Source organism: Crocodylus siamensis, chromosome 6, assembly GCF_052110815.1.
Source record: "Crocodylus siamensis isolate JL-2025a chromosome 6, ASM5211081v1, whole genome shotgun sequence".
Classification (NCBI taxonomy): domain Eukaryota; kingdom Metazoa; phylum Chordata; order Crocodylia; family Crocodylidae; genus Crocodylus; species Crocodylus siamensis.
In genome coordinates this window covers 746,766-761,965 of record NC_143400.1, presented here as the reverse complement: position 1 = coordinate 761,965, position 15,200 = coordinate 746,766, and the positions used below count along the sequence as shown (strand labels likewise).

Genomic DNA, 15,200 nt, shown 5'->3' with positions numbered 1-15,200 from the left:
AGGGAGTGTATTGCTGAGGTCCCTTCCAACCCCAGAGGAGATTGAGATGCAGCCTCAGAACAGGCCGTAGAAACACCAGCATCATTTGAAAAAATAGAAAAACTTTTTAATAACTAAATGCACCCAACTCAAGTCCGAGAAGCGTGCCCAGGGCGCTCCATGAGGGACCTGGAGATTCAGATGATTGAGACCGCTGCCTTCAAATGCCAGCCATCTACTCGGTCCAGCGGTGGCCGCAGTGGGGAGCGGTGCACACATAGTACAGCCTCATGGCGTCCTAGGAGACCGGAGGACACAGCAACTGAGAAGGAATCGTGGCCAGAAGGCAATGGAGCTTCACCTTCCAGCCTCCTGATCTTAAAGCAGGGCCTACACCTATATACTGCAGCTCATGGGCCCTCACCTGGCTGCTGTGCCACCCACCACTGCTCTGGCATCTGCTACTACCCAGGTCTCGCATCCCCCCTTCCCTCCTGCTTCCTGTGGGTGCCACACTGCAACCAGGAAGCCTGTGGCTCAGAGGGAGGGCACAGCCTGGCCTCAGAAACTGGACAGCCTTTTCTTAAGCGCCAGATTCAGAACAAATGCAGATCCACCACCCTGCTCTCTCCCCCCACACCTGCGTTACCTCAGCTCGTGCACTGTGAGACTGGAAGAACACTGCTTCCTTGTGGCCACACCTGGAAGAGAAAGGCGAGATCAGCAGCAGGTCGGGGGACACCAGGTCTGAGCTGACCGGGTAGGACTTGCAGCCGAAGCCCACGGGAGCCTAGAAGCAAAGCAGCTGATGGAAAACAAGCAGGATGGTCATGGTGAGGGAGGGCACTGACACAACTGAACGTGGATCTCTATGGAGGGGTCTGGTGGCCGCTGGGCAGAGGTCATAGAAAATTCAGGTGACAGATAAGCCCATATCATACAGCAGCAGAGCGCGGGTGCTAGAAGGGAGAGGGACTGGGTCTGACCTCATTCCCCTGCCCATTGCCACCTCCAGCACTGATGGTCTGAGAATTTCTGGTTCAGGGGCCGTGCCCCGCACTCCTGTGCTCAACAACTCCCAATGCCCCTGTCACAAAGGGGTTGGATGCATTCTTGGAGGAATCTGGTGAAACTCTCTGCTCCCCCCATATCTGGTGGCCACGAGCTCCCTGCTTTCAATCACACACTGGGGGGAAAAGAACCTCCTCGTGTTTGCTTCCAACTTGCTGCCTACTGGTTTCATCTTGGGCCCTCTAGTCCCTGCAGGGTGAGAGGGTGGAGAATAAATCCCTAGTGACTTTCTCTTCACCATATAGTATTTTATTAACCCTTCTCACCAGGCTGGCTTTGATGCACTGGATATAGCGCCTAGCTGGGGGTGCAGGGAACATCAGAGCAATGATTCTTTACCAGGACACCGTAGCCCTCTTTCCTGGGTGCCACGCACTATTAGCAATGTCAGGTGTGCAAACACCTACAGGCAAGTCACAAAAGCAACACAGAGATTTCCACCAAGACTCTAAAGTGTCCAAACCCCCCTGCCCTGCCAGGGACTTGCCATGTCCTCTACCACAGAAGACTTACCCTGCAGTTTTGCTGTAGCCAAGAAACAAATGAAAGCCCAGAGCTGGCACTAGCGAGGGGCCCAGAGTCATAACGAGGCTGAGGCCTGCCTCATCTAGGATGAACTGGACAGGGCTGATCCTGGCCCCCTAAATGCTTGATTTTGTTTAAAAAAAGCTCTTGAGATTTTCAGGAGATAACCCGATTTCCACCAACGCGGGAGACCCCCCCAGAGAGGGGCCACAGGGGCAGAAAGAGGTGCAGGTTTTGGAGAAACGCCACATGGCTCCCTTCACAGAGCTCCTCGACTGACACTGCTTGCATGATTCAGATGCTGCCAATTTTAAGCTTTTGTTTCTGCCGCACTGTTAGCACAACCCTCAGCTCCAGGGCAAGTCACAAGGGTGCGGGTTACAAGGGTTCTTGGATGCTCCAAGACTCACTTCTGACAGGGGTGATCCTCTGTCCGGGGCAATGTGGGGTCCTGGGACACATCAGCGATGATTTGGGTCAGTTCACTGCAATTGAAGGGCAAAATTAAAAGGAGCTTGAAGGCTCAGAGCTCTCACGGGACCAAAGGAATTAGACACCCAGTCTCCAACTCGACCAAACGGGATCTTTCAAGAGAAGGGCCCAGTTTTGATGCAGAATATCACATGATGAGGGAGCCACAGGGTTCCCTGGGCCTGTTGTTTGGAGGCTTAACTCACACGGTTTAAACACCTGCACCCTGACTTTCTGGTCTGAGTCTGGGCTGTTTCGCCCCTGGGACCAGTGTTTCTGCTTGACAGAGGAGGCATCTCCTCATCTCTTCCCCATGCCACGACCGAGCTTGCTCATGATCTTCCCTCGGAGACTTATGGTTCTCATGCGCCCCCCTGGAAAACGGCCTTAGAGACCTCATATTCTAAAGGCTTTTTTCTGAGCTGCCTCTTAGGATGATGGATACCATATCTACTCGTATACCACACACACCTTTTCCCCAAAACTCAGCCCTCTAACACTTAGGTAGAGAAGCCGACTGCTGCACCAGCAGGGAAGCGCAGAAGACACTGCAGCAGCTGCCCTCTGCTCCTCACGGGTTGAAGCCAGGAATCTTACTTGAGGGCGTGTGGTATGCAAGAAGGTAGGGCACGTCTCCTCTCTAGTGCCAAAGGCAGATAGATGCTGCCACCCTCCCATCAGCAGATGGGGAGCACCAGCATCAAGTCCCCCGCCAACACAGAGAGCCCAGGCAGCCTCCCCCCAGCCCCTGGCTCCACCCAACTAATCCACTCCCACCCAGAGCACAGGATCGCAGCCTCCCAGCTCCCACCTCAATCATCCTGGCTTGTGAACATGCAGACTCCCGACTCCCAGCCCAGCTCCCTCGGCCACGTGACCTTCGCACCCAAGGAGCTAAGCATCGAGCTAAGGAAGCTTTACCAGGGAAGGGGAGGGCGCCCTCTCCCACACTCACTCGACTTCGTGCGTGATCTTATTGACGTAGATGCAGCTGTTGTCGGCCTCCTGTTGGTAATCACAGTTTCGGCACTTGGGGAAGAGAGAGAGAAAGCTGAGCCCAGAATCTGCGTGGCCACAGGGAGCGTTTCCAGTCAGGCAGCACCAAGGGACTCAACCTCGCAGTTCACTGTCATCGAGTTGATCCCTTCTGAATGCCGCACTCCACAGGCATTAATGACCCTCTCCTTCTTAACGATCTTGATGTTCCACCAATGGAGCTACCCTTTGTTCTCCCAGATTAGCCTGTCCCTGCTGTCTGTTTGCTGCTCCTGGTCACAAAGCTGCTATTTCACAACCCAGTGGATTCTTTTTCATTCATTCCAGTCTTTTCTTTAATCTTAAACTGAGTAATACAGCCCCCGATCCCCAGCATAATACTAAAGCTTCTAGTCTCTTTTTAACTGGAGAAGAGTCGGTGTGGTTTTATATGTGGCAATATCATAATCATCGACACCCTCCTGCATTAAAAAAAAACTCTCGACCTGCCTGAGCCAGGGAACAGGGGGAAGGGGCAGATATGGACTGGGCAGGAGGCTTTTATGAGGTCTCACCCAGAAGGAAAAACAGAGCGGGAAGAAGTCACACAGAGGAAAAAAACTAGCAAGGATCAGCCTGAGTGTTGCCTCCAAAATACCTGACGCACAGACAGCTGCCAGGGGCAGGGGGTTGGACACGATGATCCGCTGGGTCCCTTCCAACTCTATGATGTATGACACCGCCCAGGCAACCCACCCCCTAGGTCCGACTCTTCCACCACAGAGAAGCCTCATAAAAGAAGGTGAAAGCAAACGGTTTCACACACTCCCCCATCTGAATGCTACCCCACTGTCCTCGGTGGCAGGAAGCAGCAGCACTTGTGGGAATGGAGACAGCAAAGGGGTGGCACAGCTGGTGCGGGTGCAGCATCGCCTCATACACAACACCAATTTTTCTCCAGCGAAAGAAACGAGCAGCTTTGCTCATAAGACAGGGCCCCAGCACTACATTATATTACTGTGTTACTATCCTGACAGCACCGCCAATGCTTCGTCCCAAGTCATGTCTACACCCGAGTTCAAATGACTGCATGGGAATTACGGTTTTTAGCTAGAGCTAAAAAACAGCTGCCGGGCTGGGAAATAGGAGAGAGATCCCCAGGGATGGCCAACAGACAGGAGAAAGGATCGTTTGAGCAGCGGGACATGGATCCACAGAGGTTAGGGACCGCTTGAGATCATCAGGTCTAGCCCCCCTGCACCGTGCGGTCAGATGAAGACACCAAGGCCGTCCCGAAGAAGAGAGGGCCGCTCACACCTGCGGAGCGAAGAGAGCAGCAGGAATCCAGGAGATTCCAACGAGCCGCGGCGTCAACGGACTCCCTCCCCGCTGCCTGGCTAGAAATGCCACAGCACCTCCCAGGCGGCCGGCTTTCGCGGTGGGATGGAGCAGGAACGCAAGTGGGGTGCAGCTGCACCACTGCCCCCCATCCTCCCCCGTGTGGGACGGATGCCGAGAGGAGCACACGTGGAAGCACAAGTCCCGCGGGGGAGGAGGAAGTCGGCAAAACTGCCCACCCCGCGCTGTCGCCCCGGGCCCGGCCCCCTCACCGCGTACAGCAGGATCCGGTTCTCCTTGTCTTCCTTGGGGTACAGCATGTTGTTGCTGCGAGGGAGGGGGCGCGTCGAGTCATGGCCACGCCCCAGGCACCCCAGCCGGGGCCTTCCCCTCCAACCAGCCCCTCAGTAACCCTCCCCCACCTCATCTCCCACAGCCCTAGTCCCAGCCCCTCCCCCCCGGTGCTGGCGCCCCCGCCCGCCCGCACCACTCCTGGCAGAAGCGGATGCCCACGAAGCCCGGCTCGTAGGTGCCGTCCGACTCCATCGCCCCCGCCGCACTGCGCAGGCCCAGCACAAGTCGGGTTCACCCTCCCTCAGCGCAAGCGCAATTCAATCCCACTCTCCGTCGTCTTCCGCCCTGGCTTCAGGCTGCCGTGCCGCGCAGGCGTAGTAGGATCCCCGCCTGCGCCCTGGCTACGAGCCGTCGCTAGGGATAGAAGAGGCGCGAACGCGGCCGCGGCTTCTTTCCTCAGGCGCTCCCTGCGGGCCTGCCTCCCAGCGACGGGAGACCCCGCCCCCCCGTTCCCTCCCAGTGACGTAAGTGATAAGAGCTGGCTCATGGCGTCACCCCCAGGGATGTTGCTGGATTGCTGTGCTCTATGATGTCATCACGAGGCCACTCACAGTGACATCACCACACAGTGACATCACGGGGAGGATTGATCAGAGAGATGGGGGGGTCCCAGAAGCCCCCCAGGCCTGGCCTAGGCTGACCTTGGGGACCGGCCAGCCCCCATGCCCTGTTCCCCCTCCCCGGGTGCTGCAGGCAGGGAGACAGGAGTGACCGGGGCCGAGGCCCGGCTGGACGGAGGGGACGACCTGCCCACCTCGCAGCCCCTCGGGGGTCCGGGTCCGCCGAGGCAGCGAGTCCTGAACCTGCGGAGACCCCAGCCTGGGAGGCAGCGATGGCGTTTCTGTGGGTTTAGTGGGGTCCCCCCCGCACGGGCCTCAGTTCCCCTGCGCCGGCTGGGTCGGGGTCCGGCTGGGGGGGGCGGGTGGCGCAGCAACAGCCCCCACACATCTGCACGTCTACACACGCACCAGTGTGCACACACGCGCATGTACACACGTACATGTGTGTATGCAGAGACATATACATGCACGTGTATACCCAGGTACACGTAAATACACGTATCTTTACATACAGGCACACACACACATATATAATATGTACACACACATCACACAGACATGCCACTTAGGTGCATGCGCATACACATACACACACGTACAGGCACACATGCACATCTATATACACGCATGCATGCATACATACATGAGCACGCACACACACACCAGCCCTCTGGGGTTTTCCCAAGAGCTGGGAGAACCAGGCCGGTTGTTGCAGGCTGGGGTTGGGGGGAAGTGGCCGGAAGCCCCCAGGCTGGGGCTGGGGTCACAGGGTGGTGGGAGCCCCCCAGGCATGGGGAGGGGGGGCCTTGTCTGCAGGAGCCCTGCCCCAGGGCAAGGTGGGGAGGGAGCTTGGACACTGCCCTGGCAAGGCGGGGGGAGGGGGAAGAATGCACACCTGCCCCAGGCCAGGTTCGCACTGACAGCTGCTTGCTCCTATGTGCAAAGAGGGGATCATAGCCAGGTGCGCGCACACATGGAGAGACTCACACTGACACAACACACATACATGCATGTGCACATGGCAGGGGGACTCACACATACATGTGCACCTGCTCCCACATGCAATGACACTCACTGAGGGATGCCCACACACACGTTGCAATCTGCACTGACACACACAGGGGAGAAGATGCACTGCTACACACACACATACACACACACGCAGGTGGAGACTTATGTGCCTCAATCCACACTGACACACACACGTGTTGGTGTCACTGGTCATAACCCTAGGTAACTCAGAGGGATGGAAGACCACGAGTGTTGATAAAGCCCCTCTGCTCTAGGCCCAGGCGAGCCAGGGCCCCCCCTTGCCCAACCTTTGTAACCCTTTCTTTGGCTCCTGTAAGCTCCTGTCCTTCTGGAAGACAGGCAAGCTGAAACTGTTATCTGTGAAATGCAAGGGCATTGCTCAGAGAGAAAAGGGAGGAAGGAGAGGAGAGGAGGAGGGAGGCCAGCTAGTGAAAAAATACCGCAGAAAATGACTAGGGTATAAATATACACTGTTGCAGGGCTAGGGGCGCAGGATTTGAGACCATACAGTCTCCCTGCGGCTTTTACTTGAGCTCAAATAAACTCTACTTCTCCCCCGCAGTGTGTTTATTCGGCGCGACGCACACCGGGCAACGAACCCAATTGTGGCCTCCCTCGGGCACCTTGTGCCGGCAACACATGGATACATGCAGGGGGAGACTCACCCGCTGAGTGACATACCCGTTGACAGATGTGCACGCACACACATAGCCACACACCCACTGAGAGATGCGGACATGCACACACGCAGATCCACACTGACAAGCACAGAGGGAGACATGCTGATCCACACTGCTGCATGCGCACGCACTCACACACACACACACACGAGCAGAGACTCTCACGCATGGCCTCACACTGACACACACACACTGACACACACACATACACGGACACCCTGGGAGAGAAGCTCCGATGCTCACACAAGCATATGGAGACTCACACTCACGTTCACACTCCTGTGGATCCTCATCCATCGCTGGAAGGACACAGACACCTCCCTCAACCCCCTGTGTGGTTGTATGAGGGTGTGCATTGAGCGTGTTGCACAATACCCCTACATTGCCCCGTTCCTGGAGCTGAACACAGTGGGTGGCCACTATCCCATAATACCTCCCTGTGTGGCTGCTCTTATCCCGGGATAGCCCTTCCTTTGCTGCTCCCCAGCCCCAGCTTCCACCCCAGCACCCTGTGCATTGACACGGGGGGGATATTACAGAGCCGCTCTGCTCCCTACAAAGCAGGTGACTTACCCCCGGATCCAGAGCAGACAGACAGCTGGTTATCCTGGGGTGACTTCCAGTCAGCCCTGCCAGAGCCCCTCTCCTGCTAGCCCCAGGGACCTCCCGATGACAGAAGACACATGCTACTTACCCCACAGTAACATATCCCTGGGGTATTTCTCACCGCTCCATACTCGCAGTGCACCCAGGTGTGGTTGTTCTGTGTGTCTGCTGCCCCGGGGGCAACTCCACCCAGCAGGGTTAAGATCCAAGTAGCCATGGGAGGAGAAACAAGTCTAGCTGGTGGGAGGGCCCTTCCAGCCAGCAGGCAGGCGGCACGACAGGTGTCAGTGCCTCCACAGGTGCCAGGGGACGTGGCTCGGCATGGGGACCGGCGGGCGCAGGGATGACTTTGAGTGGGCCTACACGGACCAGCCGCACACGGCACGGCGCCGCGAGATCCTGGGTGAGCCGCTGGGGCGGGGGGAGAGCGGGGAGTTCGGATACGACCCAGTGGGGGGGAGCAGATCCCTGGTGGCACAGACGCATGCACACACACACACGTGTGCACATGCATGCTCATACATTCACATAGGTGTGTGCATGCATGGCAACACACACACATGCACAAGCAGAGGACCCAGGTGTGCCAACATGTGTGCACACGGAGGCAGAGAATTCAAGTGTCTCAGACACATGCGTGTGCACACACACACACACAGAACCCAGGTGTCCCAGACATGTGCACACACAGACACAGAGAACGCGGCTGTCCCAGAGACATGCGCACACACATATACACACACACAACCCAGGTGTTCCAGACACGCACACAAATGCACACAGAAAACCCAGCTGTCCCAGACACACACTTGTGTGGACACACATATACACAACCTGGATGTCCTAGACACACACACAGGCAGAGGACCCAAGTATCCCAGATACATGCACACGTGTCCACACACACAGATACAGAACCTGGGCACCCCAGATGTGCACACACACACACATGCACACACACACCAGCATCCCTGGCGCCCCAGGCAGGAGGGGAAGTGGGTCACAACAGCCATGACAGGGACCAAGTTTCGGCCACCCTGCTCCCACTCTTTGCTCCTGCATTTTCCCCCTCTCCTCCCCCCAGCTCCAGAGCTGCAAGAAACTCTCCCCTCGCACTCTGCAGTATGGGCTCTATGACACATGACTGCTCTCCTGATCCCAGCACGAGCAGACCGGTCAGGGCCCCTTCTCCTGGGGACAGGGCCCCGGGGAGAGGGGCTTCTAGCCCCTGTTTGACTCCCTAACGGGTCTAGAGACCAGTCAGCGGAGCAGGGGACAGACATGGATTTAACCCCCTGCCCTTCCCAGGCGATATCACAGCCGGCTGAGGTCATTCTCCACATGGGTGGGTCCAGGAATTTGATGGGTGCGTCACAGCATCTCGCACAGCAGCAGACAAGGAGAAACTTGGAGCCAAACTCCTATGCAAGGGGCTGTAGCAAGGCGGTATTCAGAGGGCTTCATCCTCTAGGTCAAGGCGAGGGGCGCTCGTTTGCCAGATTAGATCTTAAACATTAAAAAAGACCCCACAAACGAGGCAAAAAATAATTGAAAGATCATAGAGCCACAGAGCCATGGGGCCAGGAGGGAGCTCCAGGGGTCACATCCAGGCCTGAGGCAGGATCAGCCCCATCCAAAGCAACTGGATAAACCCTTTGTGGGACCAGACACACATGTACACGTGTGTGTGTGTGTGTGTGTGTGTGTGTGTGTGTGTCTGGACACTTGGATCCCGGGGGAGAGTGTGTGTCTAGGATGGTGGGGGGTTAGGGTGTGTGTTTGGGATGCCTGAAATGACCGCCTCCCAGAAACGACCGTCCAATATTAGTGGCATTTCATTTGAATCGCAGAAAAATGTGGATATTGGGTTACTTTTTTTCATCTGAAAATTGGGGATTTTTTTAGAAAACCAGCACATTAGTCCCAGAGTCGTTATGTCTCTTATGCAGACTCATACAGCAAAATCTCACCTTTTCGCACCTTGATGGTGCCTCCGATATTTCACCGTCGGTCATTTCTACGCCCCGCACCTGACTGATATGTTTAGCTAGAGCTCCCAGCAGCCCGCAGGGCATTGCCAGGGATGGTGTCAGAAGGCAACGGGGCAGAGGAAAGGGTCGATGGAAGAGCGGAGAATCAGGGCTCTTAAACCGGAGAGAGCGTCGTTCACACGTGCAGAGCTGAGAGATTAGCAGGAACCAGGGAGATGACAGTGAGCCGTGAGGTCCATTGACTCAACATGAAGTCATTTTCCCAGGAAGTTGGTCTGGACATTTGGGTGGAGCAGGAATCTGGGGGTGCATCTGCACCACGGCCCCTGCCCCCACCTCGGATCTGCTCCTGGGTCTCACTAATGCGGTGCATGGTGCTGTACCCTCCCCGGGCTCCTGGTTCCACACCCGTCATGGGGTAGGTCCACGGGGTCTGGAAATCCATAGAGAGTCACGAGTGGGTCACGGCAGAGGAGCCGGGATCCCTTCAGGAAGGGCTGGTGGGCACCGGTCGGTCACAGAGCCTGTATTGCTGGGGGCTAAGGGCGAGTCTCCTACTGTTTGGGGAATGGGGAGTCACCCAAGCCTCCACCCCCAGACACAGGCGTCCCCTGTGCTCTGAGCAGCTCCTCCAAGTGACTTTCTGGCCCCTGCTTTGGGTGCAAGGGTTGGGTGGGGGGTGGGGGGCAGCAGGACTGAAGGAGCCACTTGAGAGCCTCAGAAATTTGGCCTGGTGCTGAGAACGCCCTCGATGCCTGGCTAGTGCGTGGGGTCCCCCCAGCGCTGGACTGGGATAAAAGGAGAGAAAGAGAGTGAGTGTGAGTGTGTGTGTGTGTCCTGGACACCTAGGTTCCATAGGCGTGCACAGGTGTGTGCCCAAGTCCCGGATGCCTGGGTTCTGTGCGTGTGCGATGCCGGGGTTCAAGGTGTCCAGGACACACACGGAGCAGGACGGGCATGTAGGTTCTGTGTGTGCGTGTCTGGGACACCGGACTGGGGGTTGTCTAGGATGTTGGGGTTCAGTGTGGGGGGGTGTCTGGGATGCTTGAGTTCAGGGCGTGCGTGTGTGTGTGGATGCATATACATGCACACACACAGGATGGTGGGGTGTGTGTGCCTGAGATGCCTTAATTCAAGGGTGGGGTGTGCACATGTATGCACATGCTCATGTGTTACTGTGGGCTAACAAGGACAGCAGCCTCGCCACTAGCCGTCATCCCACAGCTCCCCCAGGATCACTTACCGTATTTTCTCCCCTACAACATGCATCTGCCCCCCACCCCAACCTAGCTAATGGACAATGGCGTGTGCATTATACATCAGGAAATACAGTAAAAGCAGCTTCAGCCTCTGCTTCGGATCCTTCCCCCCTTTGTTCTGCCATTCAGAAGCAGGGGTGGGGCTTCTGGGGCAAGTTGTATGCTAGAAAATACAGTAACTGGCATAACTGACATCCGGGAACATGTAGGGGGTTTTTTTTTGGGGGGGGGAGGAATTAATTCTAGAGCATTATCCCTGGATACAGAGTTTCCCTGCACATCTGTTTCTTACCCTGGCATGGGGTGGGGGGGAGAGTGGGGCATGATCCTGCCTCCGTTTCCCTCAGCACAGCCCTGCACAGCCTACTGTCCCAGCCCCTCGGGGCACTCGCAGCCCATCCGGCCTGTTCCGAGCTGCCCCAAATGCCTCAAACCCGGATGCAAGGGAGGGACAGGGCAAAATCCACTGACATCATCACACAGGGAAACAGAGTCCCCCCACCCCCAGAGGGGCTGGATGAAAGAGCAAAGCCCCCACCCCAGGGCAATCCCAGCTGCGATTTCGCAAACCCAGTCGCTTCCGGCCCAACTGGTTTTGAACCTGCCCTGGCCCCGCATCTGGTCTCCAGTGCCGGGGGGGGGAGGGCAGTGGGAGCCAGGATGCCTGGGGTGGGGGGGGCCACATGAAGGCCTAAGCAGTGGGAATCCCCTTGCTCATTGGTGGAGACCTGTTTTGTGCCCGATTGAAGACCACCCGCGGGACCAGGCTGGATCGCACCCCCGGTCTGCCCAACCAGGGACCCCCCCTCCAGCAGTGGCGGGGGGTGGGGGTGCTACGGACGGAGCGTTGAGTCGAATCGGACTCTTGTTTTCTGGCCAGCAAAGGGCAGAAACGGCTGTTACCGTATTTCCAGGTGTATAACATGCCCTCTGATTTCCAGCAGCTGGGTTTTTCTTTGGAGGGGTGCCATATATATGAGAAAATATGGGTTTCTCTCCTTCCCCAGCACCACAGCCCCCTGGGCTGTGCATGGACTTGGGGCGAGGGGCCCTGGGGTCCAGCGTGGGGCGGGTCCCCTTGAGACGAAGGACGAGGCGGCCTCTTCCCAGCTCGGGGACGGGGACGCTGGCGGAGCAGGAAGAAATCCACCTGCTTGCGCACCCCCCTGGGAGGCGGCAGGGGTAGGGCAAGAAGGCTGGGGGCTACCATCCCTTGCCCCCCACCCCAAGAGAGAGAGTTGGGATCAAGGAAGCTCCTAAATCCCACGTCAAGGAGGGCTGGATGGATTTGACAGGTGCAAACCCCCCCCCCGGATTCTTGGGTCTGGTGCAGCTGGACTCGAACTCAGGATCTGCCCCCGGAGACCCCCCAGGCTAACAATGCCGTTTCCCTCCCCGCAGCCAAGTACCCGGAGATCAAGCAGCTGATGAGGCCGGACCCGCAGCTGAAGTGGGTGGTGTCGCTGATGGTGCTGACCCAGGTGGTGGCCTGCTACCTGGTGCAGGACCTGCCCTGGAAGTGGGTCTTCTTCTGGGCGTACGCCTTCGGGGGCTGTATCAACCACTCCATGACCTTGGCCATCCACGACGTCACGCACAACGTGCCCTTTGGGAACGGGCGGGCCCGCTGGAACCGCCTCTTCGGCATCTTTGCCAACCTGCCCGTGGGTATCCCCTACTCGGCCTCCTTCAAGAAGTACCACGTGGACCACCACCGCTACCTGGGCGGGGACAGGCTGGACGTGGACGTGCCCACCGACTTCGAGGGCCGGTTCTTCTGCTCCCCGGCCCGCAAGCTGCTCTGGCTCTTCCTGCAGCCCTTCTTCTACACGCTGCGCCCGCTCTGCGTCAACCCCAAGCCCATCACGGCCATGGAGATCCTCAATGCCGGTGTCCAGGTGGCCTTCGACCTGCTCCTCTACCTCCTGTGGGGCGCCAAGCCGGTGGTCTACCTGATCGCTGGGTCGTGCCTGGCCATGGGGATCCACCCCGTCTCCGGGCACTTCATCGCCGAGCACTACATGTACCTCAAGGGCTACGACACCTTCTCCTACTACGGCCCCTTGAACTGGCTGACCTTCAACGTGGGGTACCACATGGAGCATCACGACTTTCCCAGCATCCCCGGCAGTCGGCTGCCGCAGGTAAGGCCCTGCCAGGAGTGTGGGCGGGGCTTGTCCTCTGAAAGGCCCGCCCCCATTTGCGATGGGGGCGGAGCCCTGGGGGCCGGATGTCTCTCAAGGAGGGAGTTGGTGCGGTTCACCCCAAGCCCAGTGCCCGGGGCCTTCCCCAGCTCGGGATCTGGAGCAGGGAGGAGGTGGGGCCAAGAGTCGGGACACTGGGGTCCCCGGCTCTGCAAGGGAGGCTGCCAGCTCTAGCGGTCGGAGGCCGGGATGCCCGGGTTTGGCCCCCACTGGCATGGACTGGCACAGCTGGGGTGTCACCGAGGGGAATTAGGCACCTGCTGTCTGTGGCAGGGCTGGGGCCGCGCGGTTCAGCGGACCTCCCCGATGTTATCAGGCTAATCATAGGAACACCATCCAGGCGCCGCCAGCCCAGGCCTGGCTGGAGGACAACGGGGCGCTACTGCTGCCTGCCTAAGGGAGACGCTCCCCGCCTCGGCTTTGAACCCTGCCGCGGCCACGAAGGGATGGGGGCGGGCGGGCAGGAGCAGCCGGGATCCCCGGGGCCAAGTCCTTGGCGGGTGTCAAGCGGCCCCGCTCCAGCCAGGCCCCAGCTGAGATATCCTGCTCCCACCCAGCGGCTTTTCCTGATTTTCCAGCTGGAGAAACCGAGGCACGGGGACAGCTGGAGCCGGGCAGGGAACCCAGGTGCCTGGCCCATGCTGCAGCTCTTGGGCAACGCTGCCTGGCTTTCGGCTCCCGCATCTCTGGGCTGGCCCCCAGCGCATGGTGGGTTCGTTTGGCCCTGGGCAGCGTGAGCTCACACTCAGGTGTTGGTGAACACCGGCCTGAGCTGCCCTCTAGTGACGAGGGCGCTGCATTGCAACGCAGAGGTGAAACCATGGGGGGCTGGGATTTCCAGTGGGGCAGCAGGCTCAGTGGTTAGAGCCCCGCCTTCCCTTGGCTGTACCACTCATCATCTTTCTCCCCCAGGCCTGGCTCTTAACTCACACGTGCCTCGGTTTCCCCAGGGGGAGAGGGGGCATCTCAGGCGATGTCTCCCTGGGGATGAGCTGGGTGGTGCTGGGATGGGATGGGACGGAACGCGGGGGGCACAGCCCCAGGGCCATGGCTCCTCCTAATACCCCGCCCCCCCGCTGTGTCTGTAGGTCAAGAAGATCGCGGCTGAGTACTACGACCACCTGCCCCACCACACCTCCTGGGTCTGCGTCCTCTGGGACTTCGTCTTCAGCGACACCCTGGGCCCCTACGCCCGGGTCAAGCGGACCTACACCGTTGTAGAGGGGCAGTAACTGTGGGCTGGGGGGGGGTAATGTCTGCTCCTTGCTCCCTGCCCCCGGAGACCAGCCTGGGAGCCAGACCTGCCCTATTCCCCCCACCCTCCTCTCCATGCCCACCAAGGCAGGGGGCGTGGCCAAGGGGAGTGGGCGGGGCCTGGGGGAGGGGCATGCCTCCTTTTGAGGTTCCCCCCCAGGTCAGTCAGAGCCACCTTTGGGCTGCTGTAGCAGGTCTCTGGGCCCAGAGCTCTGCCCAGGGCCGTAGCGTCCCCCCGCGGCTGCTGTTGGCTCTCCCCCCAGTCTTGGAGCAGCCGGGGAGCGGGACCAGGGGAGGGGGCGGTTTTAGGGAGTCTGCTGCGCTTTCCCAGCCTCGGGGTGCCGGCCTGTTCCTGGTCGCTGCCCAGAGCCCAGCGGGGAGGGGCAGGCGTGGAAGGCAGGACAAGCGTCGCAGCCGCAGGGTGCCGTCCGCGGGGGCAGGCCAGGGCTGGGCCCCGCTCTCCTCCTGCTGCATGGAGCGGGTTGGCAAGAGCCAGTCCGGGCGGGCTCGCCCCCCGCCCCCGCTGGGCAAAATAAAGTGCAACCCACGCCCCCCGCGTGCATCACACGTGGCGTCCGAGGTGCAGTCCTGCATGGCGTCGCCCATGCCCTTGCACAGCCACGAAGGCAGTCAGACGTGCCAGTGTACGTGCAAGCACACGTGGCCAGGCGTGCAGTCGTGCATGCAGCCACACACGCACGTGCAACCGGGAGGGCCGCCAGGCACGTGCGAGCCCACGGGCCAGCGTGAGTGGCCGGGCGTGCAGCCACGCGAGCAGGCACGAGATCACGTGTGCAGTCGCGGGCAAAGACAGGCGTTCACACGCGCGCTCACGAGGGCAGGCAGGACCGGTCGCGCGTGCAAACCGCCGTGCAAAGATGCTGCAATGGCACGTGCCCCG

At 59.1% G+C, this 15,200-nt stretch overlaps 2 protein-coding genes across 3 annotated transcripts; one reads left to right on the top strand and one right to left on the bottom strand.

Annotated features, from left to right (window-relative positions):
• Window positions 1-84: 84 nt before the first annotated feature.
• POLR2I (RNA polymerase II subunit I) lies at window positions 85-4,926 on the bottom strand. The gene is made up of 6 exons (XM_090056253.1): window positions 4,847-4,926; window positions 4,632-4,686; window positions 3,002-3,075; window positions 1,986-2,060; window positions 629-680; window positions 85-277 (listed from the first exon to the last, which is right to left on the bottom strand). The coding sequence occupies exons 1-6, from the start codon at window positions 4,903-4,905 to the stop codon at window positions 215-217; spliced, it is 378 nt and encodes a 125-aa protein (XP_089912379.1). The 5' UTR covers window positions 4,906-4,926; the 3' UTR covers window positions 85-214.
• A 148-nt stretch (window positions 4,927-5,074) lies between these two features.
• Window positions 5,075-14,920, top strand: LOC149860305 (sphingolipid delta(4)-desaturase/C4-monooxygenase DES2-like). Of its 2 annotated transcripts, none has more exons than XM_090056219.1 (3): window positions 5,075-5,177; window positions 12,243-12,985; window positions 14,134-14,920. In XM_090056219.1, exons 2-3 carry the CDS (start codon window positions 12,269-12,271, stop codon window positions 14,275-14,277), a joined length of 861 nt encoding a protein of 286 aa, XP_089912345.1. In that variant the 5' UTR covers window positions 5,075-5,177; window positions 12,243-12,268; the 3' UTR covers window positions 14,278-14,920. The 2 variants fall into 2 exon arrangements, with proteins under 2 accessions (XP_089912345.1, XP_089912343.1); XM_090056217.1 differs by lacking the exon at window positions 5,075-5,177 and adding an exon at window positions 5,197-7,994.
• The last annotated feature ends 280 nt before the right edge of the window (window positions 14,921-15,200 follow it).